The following is a 26,106-nucleotide window of genomic DNA, read 5'->3' on the forward strand; positions in this document are numbered from 1 at the left end:
AATCCTAAAGGATGAGCAGGAGTTAAAAATTTGGAAGGACATAGAAGGAACAGAACAGAGGCAGTTCAATTTGGTGCCATTAGTGGGAACAGCAAATAGTTCCATATAGCAGGACTGTGAAGTTTACAGGGGTAAAAGCAGACACAACAGAGATTATTGGGGAAGAAAAGAAGTCTCTTCTCATTGATGCACTTGGAAGTGTTAGATAGATTTACCGTTCAATTTCCTTTTCATTCCCCTCTCTGCGAAATCGCTCAATATATTCTTTGCTATGCTGTTCTTGTGTGTGACACTGCTCTTCAAATATTTTAATTGTTTCATTAAAAGCTTCTATTGCAGTCCTTTTCATCTGTATTTCCTACAAAGGAGAAAAAGAAAAGACATACACTTTATCTTTTTTTTTTTTTCTGGTAACCTTGGTCTTAAATCTTGTAATTCTAATTACAATTCCATAGAAAATGAAAGATGGCTAAAACAACTCTTACTTATTTAACTCCCACCCTTAATACTTATATGCAAAATACATCACTCAAACCCTAAAATAGAAGAAAAAAACTATTACTTGAAATATAGCTGAGATCCACAAAAAGGCCTGAGTTGCTTAGATTAACCCTAAACACTTTCAGATATTTTTTTTAATGTTTGTTTATTTTGATATAGAGAGAAAACATGTGTGCACAAGCGGAAGAGAGGAAGAGAGAGAATCCCAAGGAGGCTCCATGCTGTCAGAGCAGAGCCCAACAAGGGGCTCAATCTCACAAACCGTGAGATCATGACCTGAGTTGAAATCAAGAGTCCAATGCTTAACTGACTGAGCCAACCAAGTGCCCTGAACACTTTGAAGACAAAGATAAAATTATGTTTTTGCACTTATTGTAGTGCTGACCCCCAAAAGGCGCTGAAGAAGTGAATGGATACAGTGGAGGAGTCCATACACCAACGTACAAAGCCTTATTCCCAGAAAAGTCCTATAGAGTCTATTTATTCTTATTATCATTTCTAAAACATGTAGTTTTTCTAAACAGATTCATCAGTAGATTAATCTCAGAAGCAGAAAATGAGGGGTGCCTGGATGGTTCAATCAGTAGAGCATCAGACGCTTAACCTCAGGGTTATACATTTGAGCCCCACATTGGGCATACAAATTACTTAACAGTAAAAAAAATCTTAAATTTTTTTTTAATGTTTATTCTTGAGAGAGACAGAGACAGAGCATGAGTCGGGGAGGGGCAGAGAGAGAGGGAGACAAATCTGAAGCAACTTCCAGGCCCCACACTGCCAGCACAGAGCCCGACACAGGGTTCAAACCCACGAACTGTGAGATCATGACCTGATCCAAAGTCGGACACTTAACCGACTGAGCCACCCAGACGCTCCCCAAAAAATCTTTAAAAAGAAAAGGAAAAGCAGAAAATGAAAGGGGGAAGAATAGCAGCTAAGTCAGATGCAGAGGAGCATGTGGGTGGCTCAGTAGGTTAAACGTCTGACTTCGGCTCAGGTCATGATCCCAAGGTTTGGGAGTTCGAGCCCTACATCAGGCACTCTACTGTCAGCGCACAGCCTGTTTCAGATCTTCTGTCCCCCTCTCTCTGCCCCTCCCCTACTGGTTTGCTCTCTCTCTCTCTCTCTCTCAAAATAAATAAACTTAAAAAAAATAAAATTATATGCAGAATAAGATGAAAAACTAAAAACTTCACAAACAAATGCCCAGTAGGCTAAGCCATTTAGCACTAGGATAAGTAGTCCTATACATTTTGATGAGCTCTGAGGTTTTTTTTAGACTTCAGCATCTGAACTCAGATTCCCCCGAATCTTCAGAGGGTTAAAATTTTGTACAATTTACATTAGAAAGTCAAGAAATATTTTAAAGGTCTAGAAAATTACTATCCTGAATATTTACAGTTTTTAAAGTTGTGGTGTTTATGGGATAATTCCTCAAAACTATCCAGCATTGATTAATTTTAACAAATGATTACCGAGAATCCACTATACAGAAAGTACAGTCTGGTGGTAAAGAGATTAATAAAACATGAAGCCTGCCCTCCAGGTTTCAGAACACACAGGTGAAACAGATTTCCGAACTCTGATAAGGTTTTGTTCCATGTCATGGCAGAGACAATCAAATCAGGGTGAATTACTTCTTTACAGAGGCTTCATGGAGGCTACAAGAACCTTATGATGTTCCATATGCTTGAAGTTATACATATCTCAAATAGTGCTGTAAACTTATTGGAATGCCCATATCTAAATATCTAGCTACAAATTCTGCAACTCTCAAATTACAGTGGAGGGTCTTGGCTCCCTTGCAAGATCAAAAATTACCTATGAAGCCCTGGCCCTATATCCTTAAAGAAGACACTAATAATTCAGACTTTACTATAACTGGTGTTTGTGTTGGTAGGTAAAGCAGCAAAGGGAAAATATTTATAGCATTGCCGAAGCAGCAGCTGCCCCATAAACAATGTCACAATACCTACCACAAAAAAACTGTAAATCTACCTATATCTACACCCCTTCTCTTTCTCCTCTCCAGCCCTTCTTATGGTTTCTTCTCATCAGCATACAAACAGGTTCTAGTAACACCACTTTGAGAAAATAATCCCTTAACCCTAAATTCTCTTCCAGTCAATTAAGTTCCTTGAACAAACTATCTATATAGGCTATCTCTCTTTCCTCATCTCTCATTCTCACTCCAACTCACTCTTTTCCGGCTTCTGTACCTACCATTCCACAGAGACTGTCTTTCCAAGGTTATCAATGATCTCATTACCCAATTCCTGTCCCCTATCCCAATCCATCCCTAAATCCTATCAATTCCTCCTAATTACATGTAATCCAGATGTCAAATATCCCCACATGCAATCTATTCTCATCCTGTGCCAACTATGACTCAGGATACACCATCTCTTCCCATTCTCTGGGAAGAATTCACTTCCAACAAAGCAATCCAAATTTTATCTAAGGTTTCACAGAAACCTTAGGCAGTCTATAACACTTATAAATATTGAAACACTTATAAACAGAGGAGATCAATTCTTTAACTTCCCTTTAACACTCTATCCTCACTGTCCCAGCACATCTCCTGTACTGCTAATAATCACTGGATCTTCCTCTTCCTCCACCTCCTTAAACCTCATGGCTCTTCCCTGCTCAGCCATCTTACGTCTTTCTCTCAGTTCTCGCACACCCAGATTTAGCTCTCTCCTAGCTTCAACTTAGTGGTCTTTGCAGTTTCCTCCATCTACTCCCATACCCAGCTCCCCAACCAAGGATTCCAAGTCCAGAATGCAGTCTCACACCAGCTGCTCAGAACTCATACTCTGTGGTTAAATCCCCAGTATTACTGAGCATGCGGACAACATGTGGAGCCTTCTTTGCTTCCTCCAGTCATGACAAGAAAGCGGAAATGCAGTTCTAGGGGCACCTGGGTGACTCAGTCACTTAAGCATCTGACTCTTGATTTCAGCTCAGGTCATGATCCTCACAGTTGGTAAGATCAAGCCCCACATCGGGCTCTGAGCTGACAGTATGGCACCTGCTTGAGATTCTCTCCCTCTTTCTCTGCTGTTCCCCAGCTCATGTGCACACCTTGTTGAGATGACAACCTTTGAGCAAAGACTTGAAGGAGGGGAGGGGGTTAGCCAGCTGACTATCTGGGCAGGCGGTGCAGTGGGGGAGTGTTTCAGGCAAGGAAGTGGCCAGTAAAACACTCAAAGGTAGGAAGCAGGTCTAGTATATTCGAAGAACAGCAAAGAGGATAGCATGGTTGGAGAAGAGAGAAGTAATGAGGCCAGAGAGGAAGAGGAGCGCAGATTATGCTGGGCACTGTAGAAAACACTCTGGCTTTCCTATGTGTAAACCGTGGAACCACAGACAGGTGTTAAAGGAGTACTGTGATCCTACCTAGGTTTTACAAGTATAGGTTTCCCCTACATAGAGTTCCTATGAAACCTTTCATAAGCCAAAATGGCATAAAGCAAAGAAACAATTAACATTAATTTACATGGAAAAAATTTTTGCAGTGTTCCCAAACTCAAAAAATAACTTCTCTTAGGCTTTTTTTTTCTGAATACCTTAGGACACATCTTACTAACAGGTGCACAAAGTAAATGGAGAGAAGCACAGATGCTCACAGACACAGTTCAAAGCTATAGCGGCTTGATGCTGAGATGCTGAGTGTAGTTCCCAGGGAGGGAACTTGGCAGCACCATTCCCACTGCTTGGGGTGCACACTGCCTTTGTAACAGCTTGATGCAAAACAAACTCTGAATGCTATTGTCACTTTTTGCCTTTTTTTGTAAAAGCAGAATTCTTCAGATTTATTTCAGTTACTGAAAACAAGTACTAATGTAGGTCTTTCATAAAAGCCAAGTGGTGTAATGAGAACTTGCAAAATGCAGGGCACACCTGCATCTCCTAGCTGCTCTGTTGAGAATTGATCAGGGAGAGTGAAGCATGGATAAGGGCAAGAAGATCAGTTAGGAGGTTTCTGTGGTAAACCAAAGTAAGAAATGATAGTGACTTAGATCAAGGTATCAGCAGTGGATGTGAGGAGAAGGGGTTGCATTCTGGCTATATTCTAAAGGTAAAGTCAACAGAAATTCTTACTGGATTTGATGGAAGGTGTACAAGAAAGAGTCTGGGATGGCTTCAAGGCTTTTGACCTAAGAGAGGACATGACTTCTCTCAACTCTGACAGGTAAGGCAAAGGATAGAACAGCCCTGAGTTCAATTTTGTTTGAATTCAGTTTGACATGTTAAGTCTGAGAGATATCTATTAAACATCCAAGTGGAGCTGTTGGAAAGGCAATTGGATATATATGAGTCTACAATTAAGAGAAGTTAGAAGAAGCAGAGACATAAATTTGGGAGTTACCAGCATATAGATCATATGTAAAGCCATGAGGCTGTTTGAGATCACCAGAGAGTGAATAAAGAACCAGAAAAAAGAAAAGGCCCAAGGTCAAAGATGAGAAATCAGCAAAGATGACCAAGAAGGAACCAACAGGGAGGTCAAACTCTCCATTCTCAGTTGTCTCTGGTTATTTCCAGATCTGGAAATTCCATTTATAATTTTTATTATGGTTTTCTGTTCCACCTCTTATCTACAGAAATAATCGTATTGTTTTTGCATACAGCCATGTGTTTTCAATGTTTACCAATTTTTTAGTATGAGAGAATGTAAGTGCATAAAAAAATGCAGAGCTTAACAAATTATTATAAAATGAACATTCACTACCAGCAACCCCAGAAATTCCTTGTGTATCCTTTCTGGATCATAACTCCCTGTCTCTGCCCACTCTACTTCCCCCACCTTGGTAATAACACTATCCTGCCCTTTATGAGGATCATTTCCTTGTTATTCTTTATGATTTTACCACTTTATGTTCCCAACCAAAATCAAAAAGTTAACGTTTACCTTGTTTTGTACCTTCTATGAATAGACCCATAGAATATGTATATGTATTCCTTCACTCAATATTCTTTGTGAGATTAAACAGTGTTATATGTTGCCCTTTAAATAAATATACACACACAAATATAGTCATCCATCATTGTTTTGTTTGATGGAGAGAAAAGGGATCAAAACATGCCTTTTTGGCTAATGTACATTGTGTTTGACAAATGCTGTCAGGGTACTTCAACCTTGTGTAGAACAGAGTCTCATCTCTCCCTCTGTGCTTCTAGAGTCAAGCACAGTATCATGCCTAGATGCTACAAAGGAACTGAGTTTGAATTTAGGAGATTTATAATCTAATCTTGGTAATGTTAAAAACTGGTTATGTCCCTTAAGAGAGTCTTTCTATGCTTTAAGTTCCCATCTATAAAATGGAGATAATGGCAACCCCAACTATATTTGAGAGAGAGAGAGAGAGAGAGAGAGAATGAATGAATGAATGAATGACAAAAGGACAGAAAGAAACGGAAACAGGGAATCAGGAAAAAAAAAAAAAAGGTGGGGTGGGGGGACTATACATCCAAAAACATTTACTGAATACATTAGTCTAGTCATGATATATTTTAACAATAAATGATAGTATACCACATACATTTTTTTCCTACCTTGCTTTTTTTACTTAATGTATCTTAGAAATCACTCAGAATCAGTAAATGTAGACCTTACCTCATTTTTTGATAGTAATAGAATAACTGCATATCATTTTGTTTTTTTAAAAAAGGTCATTTTTGTTATATATATTATTGTTATTAATGTGTATAGTATTTCTATTATTTCCTCCTTTCTGTTTTTAACTGTAGTTTTCCCAAATCCTGTTAATTCTATCACCCCAAACATTCCAGCATATTTTTATAAAGTTTCCCTTCAGGTTAGTGAGTACACCCACAGCTGAAATCACTGTTCACACACTTCTACATGCTGTTTCCTTTGCCTGCAACTATATCATAAGCATTTCTCAGGTCATTAGGAATTCCTAAAAAGCATATAGTTAGCAGCAGTTGACTCCAAGAAATCAGGACTTTTATTCTGTATGCAATAATTCATAATAATAATTCAGCAATAATTTATACTGAATTTAATAATTCAGCAATAATCTATATTGAATTTAGCATACATATTTATATAACCTTTGTACTTTTTAAAAATCAAAGTTAAAATAATTTCTGAAAACCTATTTTAATAGTTGTATAATGTTCTATTATATGTATGATCATTTCACCATACCCTAATGTTGCCCACTTATGTTGATTCAATCTAAAGAGGCTTCAGTAACTTTTTCCCCATTCTACCCCAAACACTGGCCTCATCACAGATAATTCATCTGGAAAAGCTAAAGGAATACAGAGAGAAAATGAAATTAGCAGGGTAAAAAAGCATACACACACAGGCACACCAGAGATATAGCTCAAGTATCATGAAGAAAGAAAAAGTATTAAGATCATTCTGAATAACTAATTAATAAAATTAAACCTGAAAACAAAATGGAAGTAAACTTCTCATATAGGAAAATAGACCATTACAGCATTTCTGGCTGTAATCCCATACCTTTTCCCAGTCAGTACTATATCTCATTCCTAATCTGTAATCCTCATAGGGTAGTATCCCCTAATACCCTCTTCAGGGTTGCAGTATCTACCTTAACACTGCCCACCATGGACACTACCCTGGAAATAAGATCAGTGGCTATGAGGCTGGAAAAATCAATAATATAAATACTAGGGTCAAATAGGAAACCGTGAGTTACAGTTATACTAGAATAGCTCCCTGCTGACTACACCTTCCACAGATAACTATAAACTATAGACAAAGATATAAGAAACATGTATTTCACATTATAGTCAAATTGTCAAAAGAGAATCTTGAAAGAAGCAAGAGAGAAGAAATGTGTCATGTACAAAGATCTTCAATAAAATTAATAGCTGTTTTCCTGTCAGAAACCATGGAGGCCAGAAGGCAGTGGGATGGCATAGAAATCTTAAAAGAAAAAAACTGTCAACCAAGAAGTCTATATTCAAGCAGTACTATCCTTCAACTAGAAAAAGAAGAGCAAACTAAACCCAAAGCTAGCAGAAGGAAATAATAAAGATTAAAAAGGTAAATGAAATAGAAAATAGAAAAGTAGAGAAAATCGACAAAACTAAAAAGTGGTTCTTTAACAAGATCACCAAAATTGACAAACCTTTAGTTAGATTAAGGGAAAAAAAAGACTCAAATTACTAAATTGTTAAGTTTAAAGGGGGCCATACTACCCACTTTACAGAAATAAAAATTGTTAAGAGAATGCTGCATAAAATTTATGCCAATAGACTGGATAACCTAGATGAAATGGACAAATTCCTAGAAACACACAACTACCAAAACTGACTCAAAAAGAAAATCTAAATAGACCAATAATCAATAAGAAAATTGAAGCAGTAATCAAAAACTTCCCAACAAAGGAAAGCCCAGGATCAGATAGCTTCACTAGTGAAGTTTACCAAACATTTAAAGAAGAATTAACACCAACCCTTCCCAAAAACTAGAAGGAGGAAGGAACACTTGCTAACTCATTCACAAGGCCATCATTACTCTGATCCTGAAGCTAAATCAAGAGACTGCAAGAAAACTACAGAACAACATGCCTTTTGAATACAGATGCAAAAATCCTCAACAAAATACTAGTCAACTAAATTTAGCAGCGTATTGAAAGGACTTTAACTGTATACGATTACCACATGGAATTTATCCCAGGAATGCAAGGGTGGTTCAACATACGAAAATCAGTCAATACACAACATTAATAGGCTGAAGGAAAAAAAAAAACCACGATCATCTTAATTGATGCAGACAAAACATCTGACAAAATCCAACATCCTTGCATGATAAAAACCATAAACTAGAAATAAAAGGAAACTTCTTCATCATATAAAGGCCATTGTTATAGATTGAATTGTGTTCCCACATAAGATATGATCAGTCCTAATCCTCAGGACTTTAGAATGTGATCTTACTAGGAAAGAGAGTCTTTAGTGAATTAAGATGAGGTGATACTGGAAGTGGATGGGCCCTAATCCAATGACTGGTTAGTATCCTTATAAAAAAGAAAGCAGAGACACAGAGGGAGAATGCTACTGATAATGAAGGCATAAACAGAAGTGGTATGTCCAACCCAAAGAATGCCAAAGACTGCCAGCAACCAACAGAAGCTAAGAAAAACAAGGAATGGTCTTCCCCAGAGCCTCCAGAAAGAGAGGGCCCTACCAACACCTTGATTTTGGACTTGGAGTCCCTAGAACAGTGAAACAATAAATTTGTTGTTTTAGGACACCCAGTTTTTGGGTTTTTTAAAAAAATTTCTTTTAATGTTTATTCATCCTTGGGAGACACAGAGTGAGTGGGGGAGGGGCAGAGAGAGAGGGAGACAGAATCCAAAGCAGGCTCTAGGCTCTGAGCTGTCAGCACAGAGCCCAACACGGTGCTCAAACCCACGAACCACGAGATCATGACCTGAGCTGAAGTCGGATGCTCAACCGACTGAGCCACCCAGGTACCTCTTGTGTGTTGTACTTTGTTACAACAGACCTAGGAAACTAATACAGCTATATATAAAAAACACAAGCTTAACATCATACTCAATGGTGAAATGGGCTAACTTTCTCCTAAGTCATGAACGAGACAAGGATATCCATCCACTTTCTCCACTTTTATTTAACAAAGTACTTAAAGTTCTAGCCAAAGCAATTAGGCAATGAAAAGAAATATGGGACATTCATGGGGCATCTGGGTGGCTCAGTCAGTTGAGTGTCTGACTTCGGCTCGGGTCATGATCTCATGGTTTGTGGGTTCAGGCCCTGCGTCGGGCTCTGTGCTGACAGCTCAGAGCCTGGAGCCTGCTTCGAATTCTGTGTCTCCTCTCTCTCTTCCCCTCCCCCACTCACACTCTGTCGCTCGCTCACTCTCTCTCTCACAAATAAACATTAAAAAATTAAAAAAAAAATACAAGACATTCATATTGGAGAGGAAGAAGTAAAATTATCTCCAATGACATTATCTTATAGGTACAAAACCCTAAAGAATCCATCAAAAACTGTTAGAGCTAATAAATTTAGCAAAGTTGCAGAATACAAAATCAACACACAAAATCAACTGTATTCTATACACTAGCAACTGTGTATAGAATATTCTGTATTCTATATACTAGCAGGGAAAGTAAGGATATAATCCCATCAACAACAGCATCAAAAAGAATAAAATATTTAGGAATAAATTTAACCAAGGAGGTAAGAAACTCATACACTGAAAACTATAAAACAATACTGAAAGAAATTAAAGAAGACATACATAAATGGAAAGACATCTCCTTGTTCATGGATTGGAAGACTTAATATTGTTAAGATAACAATACTTACCCAAAATAATATACAGATTCAATGCAATCTCTATCAAAATCCCAACTGCATTTTTTTTACAGAAACAGAAAAACTCAACCTCAAATTCATACGGAATTGAAAGGGACCTAGAATAGCCAAAACAATCTTGAAAAAAACGAAGTTGGAAGATTCACACCTGCTGATTTCAAAGCTTATTAAGAAGCTATGTTAATAGTTTAACATATTTTGAATATGGTAATGACATAAGGATAGACATGCAGACCAAGAGAGTGCAATAGGAAGCCCAAAAATAAACCCTCACACCTATGATCTATGTCTCAATTCAGTAAATATCCCAAGACCATTCAATGGAGAAATGGTGTTGGGACTACAGTGCAGGGAAAATGTATTTTCATATGTACAACAATAAAGCTGGGACCTTAACTCACATCACATATAAAAGTTAACTCAAAATGGATCAAAGACCTAAATTTAAGAGTAAAAACAATAAACTCTTAGAAGTAAACACTGGAGAAAATATGACATTGGATTTGGCAACAACTTCATGAATATGATAACAAAAGCATAGGCAACAAAAGAAAAAAATTGGACTTCATCAAAATTAAGAACATTTGCACATCAAAGGATGATATTAAAAAAGCAAAACAACAACCTACAAAATGGGGAAAATATCTGATAATCATAGATCTGATAAGGGATTTAAAAAAAAAAGCTCCAAGGGGGGTGCCTCGGTGGTTCAGTCGGTTAAGCAGCTGACTCTTGGTTTCGGCTCAGGTCATGATCTCATGGTTCATGAGTTTGAGTCTCACATCCGGCTTTGCACTTAGCATGGAACCTGCTTGGGATTCTCTCTGTCTCCCTCTCTCTGTGCCCCTCCCCCACTCACATTCTCTCTCAAAATAAATAAACATAAAAAAAAAAAGAAATTCCTTTAAAAAAAAAAACTCCTAAAACTCAACAATAACAAAAACAATATTACTTCATGACTACTAGGGTGGCTATAAAAAAATTAAAGATAAAAAAAAATAGTAACAAGTCTTAGAATGTGGAAAAACTGGAATCTTCATGCATTAATGGTAGGAATGTAAAATAGTTTTGCCAGCGTGGAAAACAGTTTGTCAGTTTCTTAAAAGGTTAAACATAGTACCATATGATCCAGCAATTCCACTCCTAGGTATATATCCAAAAGAAATGAAAGCAGAGACTTGAACAGTTATTTGCACACCAGGTTCATAAGCAGGATTATTCACAATGGCTGGAAACTGGAAAATGACCCAATGCCATCACCAGATGAATGGATAAACAAAATGCCATATTCCCCTTCAAATGCAATATCATTCAGCCATAAAAAGTGACATTTTGATATATACTACAACATGTATTTTCCTTGAAAACATTGTAATTAGTGAAGTAAGCCAAAGAACAATTATTATATGATTTCATTTATATAAGGTACTTAGAATAGGCAAATATTACAAGAATGAATTATGGGGGTAACATAGGTAAATATAAAATATATGATAACAATAAGAGATAAAAACAGAATGATATAAAACAGGGTTATTATATTTACATGCTACATGACACGATATGAAGTTAAATAACTATGATTAAGAATGCATGCTGTAATCCTTAGAACAACTTCCTATGGGGGGAAAAAAAAGACAGTCATAGCAAAAAAGCCAGATGAGGAATCAAAATGGAATACTAAAGAATGTTTGACCCAGGGGTGCCTGGGTGACTCAGTTAAGTGTCCAACTTCGGCTCAGGTCATGATCTCACAGTTTGTGGGTTCGAGCCCCGCATCAGGCTCTGTGCTGACAGCTCAGAGCCTGGAGTCTGCTTCAGATTCTGTGTGTGTGTCTCTCTCTCTGCCCTTCCCCTGCTCATGCTCTCTCTCAAAAATAGACATTAAAAAAAAAAATGTTTGACCCAAAAGACAACCGTGAAAGAGTTGCTGAGGAACAAAAAACAGATAAAGCAAATAGAAAACAAATAGCAAAAAAGTAAACATAAACCCAACCATACCAATAATTATAAGACATACAAATGGATTACACTCTCCAATTAAAAGGCAGAAATTGTCAGGCTGGATTTTTTACAAAGCCATACCCAACTATATATTATTATCTATAAGAGATGCACTTTAACAATAATATAGACACAAACAGATGGAAAATAAAAGGACAGAAAGAGATATATCCTGAAAATAACAAGTATATGAAAGCTGATGGGGATATATTAGAAAAAGTAGACTTTAAGACCAGGAGGATTACCAGATATAAAGAGGAACATTTCATATTGATAAAGGAAAAAATTACTATAAATATGTAAGCACTTAATAGAATTTCAATACACATAAAGCAAAAGCTAACAAAACTAAAAAGATAAATAGACAAACCTACAATTGTAAGTAGAGACTTTAAGATTCCTTCTAATTAACTGAAAGTACAGGCAAAAGAGAAAATTCAGTAAAGATATGGAATATCTGAATGACACTATGAATCACCTTGACCAAACTGATACTTGGAGAGGACTACACCAACAACTACAAGGGCACTATCCCAACAACTTTACTAGTCTTTGTCAGTGCACAAGTTTACTAAGATAAGGCAGGTTAACTAGGTCGTAAGTCAATAAATTTCAAAACACTGTAACCTTAATGAATATGTTCACTGACTACAGTGAATTAGAAGATATACTAGAAGTAATATATCTAGAGAAGCCTCAAATATTTAGAAATTGAAGAACATATGGCCAAAGAAGAAATCACAAGGGAAATTAGAAAATATTTAAAACTGAATAAGGAAAATAACAGTATAACAAAATTTGTAGGATGCACCTATAGCAGTGCTTAGAAGGAAATTTATAGCTTTAAGTGCTTATATTAGAAAATAAAGTTTTGGGGGCACCTGGATGGCTCAGTCAGTTAAGCATCCGACCTCGGCTCAGGTGATGATCTCGTGGTTCACCCACTTCAGGTGAGTGGCAGCCCTGCTTTGGGGGAACTTGAGCCCCACTTCGGGGCTCTGCACTCTCTCTGCCTCTCTGTCTGTCCCTCACTCACTCGTGCTCTCTCCCTCTCTCAAAATAAATAAATGAATGAATAAATAACTGTAAAAAAAAAAGTTTTAAAGCCAGTGAACAAAACTCACCTCAAGCTAGCAAAAGAAGAGCAAATTAAATTGAAAGCAAAAATAAAAATAAAAAGGAAATAATAAAGAGCAGTAATAATAACACAGTAGAAAACAAACACTAGAAAAAAACCACTTACTGTTATGTTCGATAAAGGACTCAGGCAAGTTATTACTGCACTGAGGATTCACTATGAATTTAGTAGAATGGACTAATGCCACCATAACATGGACTAATCAACATAGACTAAAGCTTCTGTAAGTTATTTGACGTTCAACTAACCTGTGTTTCAAAAGAATGTGCATAAGAAACCCAGTTAGATATATTTTCTTAGGCCACCAATGACCCAAATACTGCAATGGATAAACTCCCCTGAAGACTTGCACCTTCATAAAAATTCCTAGCACCTTTTATATATTATATAGTAACTTAGGGCAAATTAAGCCAATCCAAATGTAACTAAAAAAAATCAAAAACAGATCTAGGAAAAGAACTAGGTTACTCTTCAGAATTTTGTTCTATCATATATATAAGATAAAAGAAATATTATTAAGCTTTATGATCCAGAAACTGTGTGGTTAAGACTAGTAGTGGTCTTGGGCGTCTGGGTAGCTCAGTTGCTTGGGCATCTGATTCTTGATTTCGGCTCAAGTCATGATCTCATGGTTTGGGAGTTCGAGCCCCGAGTCAAGCTCTGCAGTGATAGAGGATTCTCTCTCTACCCCTCCCCAGCTCATGGCATTTTCTCTCTCTCTCTCTCAAAATAAATTTTAAAAATAAATAAAATAAACTTAAAAAAAAAAAAGACTACCAGTGGTCTCATAATTACATTAGTTCCTTCTTCCTCAGAAAACTCTCAAATGTTAGTCGGACACACCTGACCAAATAACTAGCTTTCTTCACCTCCACTACAGCGTTGTGACCTGCAGCTGCCTTGCCAGTAGGATGAAAGTAGAAGCAGTGTGTACTTCTAGGAAGTAGCCTTAAAAACGGGAAACTGCTTTCTGTTTCTATTCTTCCTTCTTGTTTGCTAGAATATTGTTGTGATGACTGATACTGGAGTAAGCCAACTTCTACAGATAGCAAAGCATCAAAACAGAAGAACCCTAACCCCTAATGACTGTGGAGTTGACATAATATCCTTGGCACTGCCTATACATGACAGAAAAATAAATTTCTATCTGAAGCCTTTGCTATTTTGTTATTTTTTATCACCTGCAGTCAAACCTTATCCTAGTTAATACTAACTGAAAAAAAATTATGCCCTTAACCAATAAGAAAGTGATTTACAAATTTGTATCACTCCAAAGTCTCAAAAAGGTTGTGTAAGATATTAAAACAGCTAAAGATTGTCAGGTGAATTACAGAAAATCTAATGTAATTATAACATTGCATACTTGCTGGGCTAACCAACAAAAATATACTAACCTGTGATGTTCTGGTATATTCCTCATATAGCCTGTCATACTCCTTACTCTTTTCCTGATACTGAGAGTGGTACTCTTGGAGTTTTTTACCTACTGCATCAATGTTATCTTCTTTTACCAATTGATCCTATACAGTTAAAAAAAAAGAAATAAAGAATGTTAAGAATTCTGACACATGAATTTTTCCACACCTATTTATTTTTAAATTGCATTTCTACTATAAGTTTAAGTCACTGTATTAATATCAAGCATCCAAAAGCACTAAATTCTTTTGTTAACACTATTATAAGCCTTTAGATTATATCAACATAGTTAATATTTTAAAAATTAAGAAATGAAGTATAAATAGGAAACAAACAGAAGTATTTTTATATAAAGTTAGTAAATACATGCAACCAGCTATTAAGGAATAGTAGCCACAGAATAAGTTCCAAAAATATCTTACATCTTAAGTAGGAAATTTAAAAAGACTACATTTCTTTTTTTTTTTCTTTTTTTAAACTGATAAGCCTGGTAAATTAAAATGAAATGATGTTAAAAATGACTTGTTGAATAACTATCAAGAACTAATCATACCTGTTGGTATCTGGACACTGGGTACATGAGCTTCACATCAAGTTTGGGATTGTACTGAGCAAGAGATTCATGATGATAGTGGTTAATGAGCTCCACCACAGAATTAAATGTCAGAGGATCAGAAAAGCCGTATTTACCATCTCGATGATAGATCTTTATTAACTTATTATTGCCTCCCTTCCTGTGAACAAAACAACAACTGTAGATTTTTTTCCCAAAAATTCTATCAAAGTACTATTTTCATATATATTTCCATATAATTATGTGTGTAAAAGTACATACAATATCTTATCATTTTAACAACTATTTCTTTTGTCTATAAAATATCTTGGTTACTAAAGGTCAATATACCTGACCAGAAAAATAACTAAAACAAAAGTAAATTATATCTTTTGTTTATTTTCTGAATGAATTTTTAAATTTAAATTCGATTAATATTTTTTCAGGAAGAACAGAGATAATCTCTTTAGGACCTAAAGATATGTGATTGTGTGTCTTTGGAGGGAAGCAGAAACCATTTCTGTATGAAGGGGGATGATAAACATTTGTCACACAGAAATCACCAACACATTCAAGGTTTTATTGTGAATGCCCAAACATAATTAAGCTCCTTGAATGATTTATAACTAATTTAATCTAGTACCTTGAATTATTTTGTCTTTTATATTTGCTTATAATTCTTGGAAGTGACTATTTATTTAAACCATCACAATAAGTAAATGATTCAATTGTCATTCAACTGTTTTATAAGGTATAGCTTTTGAAGAATCGTTTATATTAGAATGGGGTAATTTGACTCTTTTGTTTACTGAGTCATATCCAATGTTTCCTTAAAGATAATATATAACCAAAGCTTAAAATGGCAGTGTTTTCCAAGTCCCACACAGTATAATCAAACCACAGCAGGTTGATTCATTCTATCAAGCAAAACACTGCACCATTCCCACTCAACTCTTCTTATAATACATGCGGACTTAATGGGGGGAAAATATGTCTCTACATCTCTTTCTGCCATGCTATTACACATAATAAAAGAGACACTGGGATTTGTCAATGCCTCATTGACAAATGAAAGGTCAAACACAATAGGTTCAATCTATGGATTGATTTAATAATGCTTATAGAAAGTCAAGATTTAGATGGATGAAGAACTATTCCTACAAAATATGTATCGGAAGGACCACCTAATCTTATGTAGTTACTATAGGTGTGTACACCCACACATATGTTCACAATAAATACAACCTGGTCTCTCTAGAGAAAAGTAAAAAAGGCACTCATTCGTTCAAAAATTTTGAATATCTGCTATATGCCAGGAACTGTACGAGGTACAGTGCATATAATGATGAACAAGCCAGACTTCCAATTTAGGAGCATGAGGAACGTATTTCTATCTTTAAGTTTATAAAGAAGATGAAGAATTTCTCATTAAGATAGAATATAACAACAAACAGCTAGATATATCAAATGGTAATACGTCCTATGGAAAAAAATAAAGCAGAGTAAAGGCAAGAGATAGTTCTGGGGGTGCAGGGATTTCTTTTTTATATATATTGCACAAAGAAAACCGCTCTATTCAGGTGACATTTAAGCAGAGTCCTAAATGAAGTGAGGGAACTAGCACAGCAGGTATATAAGGGTCCAAGCAGAGGGAAAGCAAGTGCAAAGCCCCTGAGGTAGAAGCATGTTTGGCATGTTCAAGGAACAGCAAGGAGGCCAATGACACTGGGGCTGAATGAGCAAAAGGGAGAATACTAGTAGGAGAGAAGTAAGAGATGTAAAAGGAGCTCATATCATGTAACAACCTGTAAGCCATCTTAAGGGTATTGACTTTTACTGAATAAGATGGGAAAACACAAGAGGATTCTGAGCCGAATGATACCATCTCTCATGTATTTTAAAAGGCTCACTCTAGCTGCTGGGGTGAGAAGAAACCATTCAAAATGAGCAGGTGTAGAAGTAGAAAGATCAGTTGGGAGACTATTAAAATAATCTAGGCAAGAGAGATGGCATCCATCCTGAACAAAGACGATATAGTGAGAAATGGTGGGACGCTGAATATATTTTGAAGAGAGAGCCTACCAGACATGCTGATGGCATAGACATAGATGGGTAGAAGAGAGAGAAACAACATAAAGATGATTTCAAGTTTTTTATCTTAAGCAATTAGAAGAATGGAATTGTTATTTATCGAAATGAAGAAGGCTGTATAAAAAGAACATGTTTAAAGGGGAAAAATATTTTGCTTTTAGACATGTTAAGATTGAGATGCCTAATGAATGTACAAGAGTAGACAATCCAGCAACCTATTTGAAGAATCTAAAGTTCAGGAGAAAGGTCTGGGCTAGAGTTATAGAATCAAGAGCTGTCAGTCTACAGATGTTATTTGAAATGAGTACAGTCAAATAAGAGAAGAGGTCCAAGATCTAAGTCCTGGGGTTCACCAATGGTTAGTAGTTAGGAAGATGAGGAAGAACCAGCAAAAGAAACCAAGAGAGAGCAATTAATAAAGTAAAAGGAGAACTAAGAACATGATATATATATATATATCATGTGATATATATATCATATATATGTGATATATATCATATGATATATATATATATTATATATATATCATATATATTATTTTGAAAGAGACAGGGGGAGTGGGGGAGGGGCAGAGAGAGAGAGAGAGAGAGAGAGAGAATCTCAAGCAGACCTCACACTGTCCATAAACAAGATCATGAGCAAGCCAAAACCAAAAGTCAGACCTTAACAGACTGAGCTACTCAGGCGCCCCAGCACGGTTCATTTTTAAGAAAGCATTTCAACCCAGAGAAAATGATCAACCAGGTAAATGATCACAGGTTTTGATAAAGAAGGGATCATTAAGTGATCTGGACAAAATGGTTTCCATGGGATGCTAAGGTGAAAGCCTGACTAGAATGGACTAAAGAGAATGAAATAAGAAGGAAAAGAAATGCCAACAGACAACTGTCTTGAGGAGTACTGCTGTAAACAGGGAGCAGAGAAATAGGGAAGTATTTGGAAAGGGATACGGTCAAGGGAATTTTCCTTCTTTATTATTCTTAAATGGGAGATAGTATCACATATTTATATGCTGATGAGAATGGCTCAGTAGAGAGATAAAAATTGATCACCAAGAGGACTGACAAGATAATTCCTAATGTATGTCCTTGAAAAGAATAGAGGGATGGGATGGGATTTGGCCCACAAGTAGTGAGATGGATCTTGGACAAAACTTGAACAGTCATCCACTGGAACAGGAGAAAGGGTATTCACATTCAGATGCAAATATGTTGATAGCTGTGGCAACAGGACCAATGGGGAGTTAGGTATCTTCTGACAACTTCAATGTTACCAGTGAAACAGGAAGCAATTTCCTTAGGTAGAAAGGGGAAAATGAGTTGTTCAAACAAAAAAAAAAAGAAAGAATATGTGAAATTGTCATCTTGGGGGGCACCTGAGTGGCTCAGTCGGTTAAGAATCGGACTTCGGCTCAGGTCATGATTTCACGGTTCATGAGTTCGAGCCCTGCTTTGGGTGAGCACGAGCCCCACTCTGGGTGAGCTTGAGCTCCACTTTGGGTGAGCTCCGCTTCAGGTATGCCCCATTTTTCTCTCCCTCCCCCTCTCTCACTTTTGCCCTCTCTCTCTCTCTCAAAAAAAAAAAAAAAAAAAAAAAAAAAAAGAAAAATTGTCATCTAGGAAAGTGAGAGAGCAAACAGATTGCAGAGATGCAGAAATTCAGCTAAGCAGTACTAAACGCCCATGTAAGATTAATAGTCATGAATTTTAAGTGAAGCCAGTGAGCACAGTGTATTTTTCTTCACATTCAGCTACTTAGGTATAGGCAAGGAATAGATAAAGAGTTGAATTTAACAAGTGTAGGAATACAGTTAGGGAACTACAACGGAGGGGAAAAAGGAGCAAGTTTATTGAGGATATATTCATAAGGCTAATTTTAATAATAGACCATGGACTCTAAGCAGAGAGGGAAGAAAGTGAGGACATGAAGGAACTAAATAATGGTCAATTTTTAATTATATGTCTCTCTCCCTCACTATACCCTTCTTAAACAGAAGAATTATGCTATCCCTTCTTGTATTCTACCACCTGGCCTAATGCCTGGCATACAGCAAATTCCTAAAGATTTAACTATCCAGATTTTCTACAATGAGTTCTATTTACGATGGTTTACTAAATTGGAAAACTTCTATTTCCTTATCACCTACCCTTTATAGTCTGATTTCACTCTCATTTGAGTCACCAACTTTTATTAAATTCAGACTCTGCCTGCCTCCTCCCTCCACCCCAGGCTTAGATTCTTTGCAATGGCTTAAGATTTCTACTCTCCCTACTTTCTCTCCCTACCTATTTAATATTTTGTCTTCCCATTACTTATATGACATTACAGTTTTTTACATTTTTATTTACTTATTTTGAGAGAGAGAGAGAGAGGGAGCAGGGGAGGGGCAGACAGAGGAAGAGACAGAATCCCAACCAGGCTCTGTGCTGTCATCATAGTGCCCAATGCAGGACTCGAACTCATGAACTGTGAGATCATGACCTGAGCTGAGATCAAGAATTGGACAGTTAGCCAACTGAGCTACCCAGGTGCCCCTATGACATTACACTTTTGTCTCAACCTCTTAGACTGTTCTTCCTCAGCTCCTTCCTGTTGGTAAACACAGTCTCTAAAAATACTCGCCTTCAGCCTCTACCTTTTCTTCCCTATATATATTCTTTCCTTAAAATCCCATTTATTCTATGGAGATGGTACCTGAATCTTTTTCTAGTTCTATGCTCTCCTCTAAGCATTAAACCTACATTTCTAGCTCTACTCTAAATATACTTTTTCTGGAAGTTCTGGAGCAGCTAAAAACCAACATCTTTCCCCTGTTCTCTATAAAACAACTGCTTCTGACTTGCCTATTTCTATAAATGGCACATTCATTCTAAGCCCAACAGGCTCAAATGAATCATCTTTAACTACTCCACCCCAACCTCATACCTACTCTATTATTAAATCCCTTGGCTCTTAGCTCCATATTGCCTCTTACTTTGATTCCTCAACTCCTTTCCTAGAGCCACTATCCCAGCTAATAGTGTATTCCATCTTTCCATCATATCATTCCCCTGCTTAAAAAACCATTCTTGGGTTTGGTTTTTTGGTTGCTGTTGTGTTTTTTGTGTTTTTTTTTTTCACTTAGAAATAAAATTAGGGGTGCCTGGGTGGCTCAGTTGGTTAAGCATCTGACTGTTGGTTTCAGGTCATGATCTCACGGTTGATGGGCTTCAGCCTTGTGTTGGGCTCTGTGCTGACAGCATGGAGTCTGCTTGGGCTTCTCTCTCTCTCTGCTCCTCCCCTACTCCCACACACACACTCTGAAAGAAAGAAAGAAAGAAAGAAAGAAAGAAAGAAAGAAAGAAAGAAAGAAAGAAAGAAAGAGAAAGAAAGAAAGAAAGAAAGAAAGAAAGAAAGAAAGAAAGGGAGGGAGGTAGAGAGAAAGAAAGAAAAGAAAGAAAATAAGGGAGAAAGAAAGAATGAGGGAAAGAAAGAAAGAAAGAAAGAAAGAAAGAAAGAAAGAAAAGAGAAAGAGAGAGAGAGGGAGGGAGAAAATTCCTTACCATGGCTCACAAGGCTCTGTGCATCTGTCTCCTTTCCACTTTCAACTTTATCTTCTACCACTCTATGGTTCACACTGTAAGCCAGTCACAGCAGTCTTTGTATTCACTGGATCCACCAAATCTTTCCAAAATTCAGTGTCTTTGCATTTTCTGTTCCCTCTTCCTAGAACACTTTTCTGGCTGGTTCTCACATATCCTTCAGTTTTCAGAGGTCACATCCTCAGAGAGGCCCTCCTTCTCAAAACTATCTTAAATTCCCTTTCCCTATATTCTCTATCACATAACCCTGTGTATTTCCTATATAGCATTTCATATACTGGAAGTTATTTCTTTTTTATGTGTTTGTCTCCTCTCCCCTACTCCTATCTCTACCTCCAAATATAAATACCAAATGGATAGGAGACCATGTATAGATAGGAAATGTTCATCATTTCCTTTTCCTAGAATAGTACCTAGAACATTGTGGGCACTCAATAAATATTAAATGATTAAAGAATAAATTCTATTCTTGATCACCATTACCTCTCAATTGATAATATTCTACGGTTTTTTGTTTTGTTTTTAAGTAAGCTCTATGACCAATGTGGGGCTTAAACTCACGACCATGAGATCAAGAGTCACATACTCTACCAACTGAGCCAGCCAGGTACCCTGACATTTCATAATATCCTAACTCTTTGCTAGTATCTATCCTCTTTTATTCTTTCTATTCAAATATAGTCTGATCATATAATTGCTAAAAAAAAAAAAAAAATGCAATGGTTCCCTCTGCCTACCTATGATATTAAATGCAGGGGCACTTGGGTGGCTCAGTCCATTCGCCGAACATCCAACTCTTGATTTCAGCTTAGGTCATGATCCCAGGGTCATGGGATCGAGCCCCATATCAGGCTCTACACTGAGTATGGAGCCTGCTTAATATTCTCTTTCTCTCTCCTTCTGCCCTTCTTCCCGCTCACTCTCTCTCTAAAATAATAAAATAAAATTAAAATGAAATAAATGCAAACTCCAAATTTTAGAATTCAAAGCCCTCTTCAACATGACCCTTTCCAACCATCCATCCCCTACCACTTGGTTCCTCTTTATGGACTTTATCCTCTGGCCAAATTGGGACTGCATCTTTCAAGAACAGGGCACTCTAGTTTCTCACCAGCTTATCCCTGTTCCTATTGCTACCTAATCCTGCAACCTCCCATCCCACTTTCTACATGCCCAAATCTATTCCCTTCTTCCAGATACACTGCAATGCAATTTCTTCCATGAAGGACACCTCTGTATATCCTCTCAACAAGACATTTCTTTCCCATTTTTTGAATTTCTCCTATTATTTTAGTTTAATTCAAAGCAATTTTCTTATTCCTATTGCCCTCAACACACTATGGCTTCTTTGAGACAAAAATTTTTAACTCATTATCAGATCCTATGCAGAGGAACTAGTACTGAACTATGGATTTTACTAAACTCCAGTAAGACCATCACTTTTCTAACAAAATCTGTCAGGGCCCAGTTAAACTATTATTTCCTCTCAGAAAACTTCCCTTTACCTTTCTCTCATTTATTTTGTCCTTTCAGATATTCACTGAGTACCTACTACATGTCAGACATTTTGCTAGATACATGAAAGCTTTAAAATATTCTTGCTGGGGAGCCAGAGTGGCTCAGCCAGTTAAGCGTCTGACTCTTTATTTCAGCTCAGGTTATGATCTTATAGTTCACCAACAGCGTGGGGCCTACTTGGGATTCTCTCTCTCTCTGCCCCTACCCCACTTGGCTCTCTCTTCCTCCTCTCTCTCTCAAAATAAATAAATAAATAAGTAAGTAAATAAATAAATAAATAAATAATTTTTAAATAAAATATTCTTGCCAATGTCCACTGAACAATGGATAAACAAAATGTAGTATACACATGCCTTAAAAAGGAAGAATATGCTACAATATGGATGAAACTTAAAACTATTATTCTTGAAAAATAAGCCAGACACAAAAGGATAAATATTGTAGGATTCTACCTTTTTTTTTTTTTTTTTTTTTTTTTGGTATGATTCTACTTATATGAAGTACCTAGAATAGTCAAATTAAATTCACAAACAAACTAAAACAATGGTTACCAGGAGTTAGGAGAAGGAGTAAATGGGGAGAACTCAAATATAACACCACAATGTTTTATTATGTGTTATATTAAAAGCATTCAAGTATAGTATATATGTGTCTCTCCTATTCCACCATTACACATTGGGATTATGAACTCTTAAGGGTAAAACCGCATCTTCTTATTCATGTCCACATTCCTGGTCCTACCGTAATATCCACCACAAAGATAACCCTCTAAATTTTAAAGCTGCCCAAAAATAAAATGGGCTGTCTCCAAAGGAAGATGCTAGCTCCCTCTGACTGAAAGATCACATGGAAGCTCAGTGGCCCTTTCTGAAAAATGTTATGCAGAGAATTCTTACATCTGCAGAAACCCCAGCTAAACCAAGTAGTATTAACAATCTTCCAGCTGCAGGTCTCTAAGCATAAGAATTCTCAAGGTGGTTCTAGACTAGACTGTCATTGGGACCCCTTTCCAGCCTTTGTTCTTAAACAGTGCTGCAACTTCAGGTAAGTAATATAACTTCTGCAGGCTCTTTTCCTCATCCCAAGATGCAAAAATTGTTGCCTTTAGTTAGCTGCACTTAGGAATCTACCCATCATAAAACAACTTAATGTGGGATTAAAACCATTTTTCAGATCAGACATTCATCTGTTATTATTTATTATCCACTGTCTAATGTCTATCCATTATCACACACTAAAGTCTGGAGATGCAACAATGATTATCAGAGAACTTAAATTCTATGGGGTGAGATAGACAAGGTGGAAGAGGAAAAGAAAATACAGGAGCAGATTATAGAGAATTAAATTGAGGCAATATATATCCTTGGATGGCTACTTTGGATTGAGAGTTTAAGAGAGTTTAAGAGTTAACAGGTGGCAACTGTGCAGAGATCTGATCGACAAAAAGGAACCGAGGATGCGAAGACCAGAAAGAACAGCTATTGCAAAGGCCCTGAGACAGGAATAAGCTTCATTTATCTGAGGTACAAAAAGGATAGTGGGGTTGAATGTAGTGGAAGGGAGAGAAGAGGGCAAGATATGAGGTGTAAAAAGTAGACTGAGACCGGGGTGCCTGGGTGGCTCAGTCGATTAAGCGTCCAACTCTTAGTTTCAGCTCAGGTCATGATCTCACGGTTCGTGAGTTTGAGCCCAGCATCAGGCTCTGCTGTGACAGCACAAAACCTGCCTGGGATTCTCTCTCTCCCCCTCTCTCTGCCCCTCCTCTGCTCTGTCTCTCAAAATAAATAAACTTAGAAAAAAAAAAAAGTAGATCCAAATTCTTTTACCTTAAGTGCAGTAGGGAAACTCTTTTTTTTTATTTTATTTTAATTTTTTTTTTCAACGTTTATTTATTTTTGGGACAGAGAGAGACAGAGCATGAACGGGGGAGGGGCAGAGAGAGAGGGAGACACAGAATCGGAAACAGGCTCCAGGCTCTGAGCCATCAGCCCAGAGCCCGACGCGGGGCTCGAACTCACGGACCGCGAGATCGTGACCTGGCTGAAGTCGGACGCTTAACCGACTACGCCACCCAGGCGCCCCAGGGAAACTCTTAAAAAAGAATTTTAAGTGGGTGCCTGGGTGGCTCAGTTGGTTAAGCATCCAGCTTCAGCTCAAGTCATGATCTCACAGTTTGTGAGTTTGAGTCCCACATCGGGCTCTGTGCTGACAGCTTAGAGCCTGGAGCCTGCTTTGAATTCTGTGTCTCCCTCTCTCTCTGCTTCTCCCCCACTCATGCTCTGTCTCTCTCTCTCTCATTCAAAAATAAATTAAAATATTAAAAAAAATAATAAAAAAAAGAATTTTAAGCAAAGGAGTAATCAGACTCATACCTTAAAACGATCACTACAGGTTGCTGTGCAGAAAATGGTCAAAAAGGGTGGGGAAGACTAGAAATTATAAGATGCTGAGAGGCCTGTCACGAAATGACTGTAAAAGATCAAACAAGATGATGGTGGCTTAGTGTTGAGTGGCAGACAAGTGTGACAAGATTATGAATATAGATTTGGAGGTAAAGTGGAGATTACAAATACAGATTTGGGGGTAAAGTTGGCAGGATTGTTTAATGATGGATTTGAATGTGTTAGGGAAAAAGAGAGGAAAAAGAGTTGTGACTTGAGTACTGTAGAGATGGTGGTTCTATTTCTTTTTTTTTTTTTATTTTTTTAACATTTATTCATTTTTGAGAGACAGAGAGAGACAGAGCATGAGTGGAAGAGGGGCAAAGAGAGAGGGAGATACAAAATCCGAAGCAGTCTCCAGGCTTGAGCTATCAGCACAGAGCCCAACACGGGGCTCGAACTCACAGACTGTGAGATCATCACCTGAACTGAACTTGGATGCCTAACTGACTAAGCCACTCAGGTGCCCCAATGGTGGTTCTATTTCTGAAAGAAAACAAAAACAAAGAAACAAAGAAAAGGAAAGACTAAAAGAGAAATCGTTTGAGTAGGAGGAGTCGGGTTAGAAATAAAAAATTCTGGGACACCTGGGTGGGTGGCTCCGTCAGTTGAGCATCTGACTTCAGCACAGATCATGATCTCACAGGTCCATAGGTTTGAGTCCCACGTCAGGCTCTGTGCTGACAGCAAGAAGCCTGCTTCGGATTCTCTGTCTCCCTCTCTCTGCCCCTTCCCCACTTGTGTTCTCTCTCTCTCTCTCTCTCTCAAACATTTAAAAAAATAAAAAAATAAAGAAATAAAAAGAAATAAAACATTTTGCTTTGACCATGTTAAAATTAATATGTTCCCTAGTTATCTAAATGGCAAAGTCAAATAGGCAACGGGATATATGCATGTGGAGTTCTGGCGGTCAGAGTTGGAGATTAGGTTTATGAATCACCACCATATAACTGCCTGTTAAAGCCATGGAATAGGACAAACTCATCTTGGGAGAATGAATACAGAGACCCAACTCTGAGCCTTGAACACTTAAAATTTAGATACTGAGCAAAGGAGTGGCTAGTCTAGAGTTAGGAAGAAAATCAGAAGAGTGGGATGTCACCACAGCCAAGACAATAAACTGTTTCTAGGAAAAAGTGCCTAGGACTAATGCTACTATGAAGTCAGGTGAGGTAAAAAGAGAAGTGGTCGTAGACAACATGATACTCTATAGAAAAAACCCAAAATATTCCACCAAAAAACTGCTAGAACTGATCCATGAATTGAGCAAAGTTGCAGGATATAAAATCAATGCACAGAAATCAGTTGCATTCCTTTACACAAATAATGAAGCAACAGAAAGAGAAATCAATGAATCGATCCCATTTACAATTGCAAAAAAACCCATAAAATACCTAGGAATAAACCTAAACAAAGAAATGAAAAATCTAAACACTGAAAACTATAGAAAGCTTATCAAAGAAACTGAAGACATAAAAAAATGGAAAAATACTCCATGCTCCTGGATTG

General features: G+C 37.2%; 1 protein-coding gene across 2 annotated transcripts in view; it reads right to left on the minus strand.

Annotated features, from left to right (window-relative positions):
• LOC123597809 (phosphatidylinositol 3-kinase regulatory subunit gamma) overlaps positions 1–26,106 on the minus strand; it is a 130,982-nt gene that overhangs the window by 13,059 nt on the left and 91,817 nt on the right. For both annotated transcript variants that reach the window (XM_045477196.1, XM_045477197.1), the window contains 3 exons: positions 14,967–15,147; positions 14,392–14,517; positions 216–358 (listed from right to left, as the gene is read on the minus strand). In XM_045477196.1, the coding sequence (XP_045333152.1) occupies positions 216–358; positions 14,392–14,517; positions 14,967–15,147 (450 nt within the window). The remainder of the gene's footprint in view (positions 1–215; positions 359–14,391; positions 14,518–14,966; positions 15,148–26,106) is intronic.

This window comes from Leopardus geoffroyi, chromosome C1 (genome assembly GCF_018350155.1).
Source record: "Leopardus geoffroyi isolate Oge1 chromosome C1, O.geoffroyi_Oge1_pat1.0, whole genome shotgun sequence".
Classification (NCBI taxonomy): Eukaryota; Metazoa; Chordata; class Mammalia; order Carnivora; family Felidae; genus Leopardus; species Leopardus geoffroyi.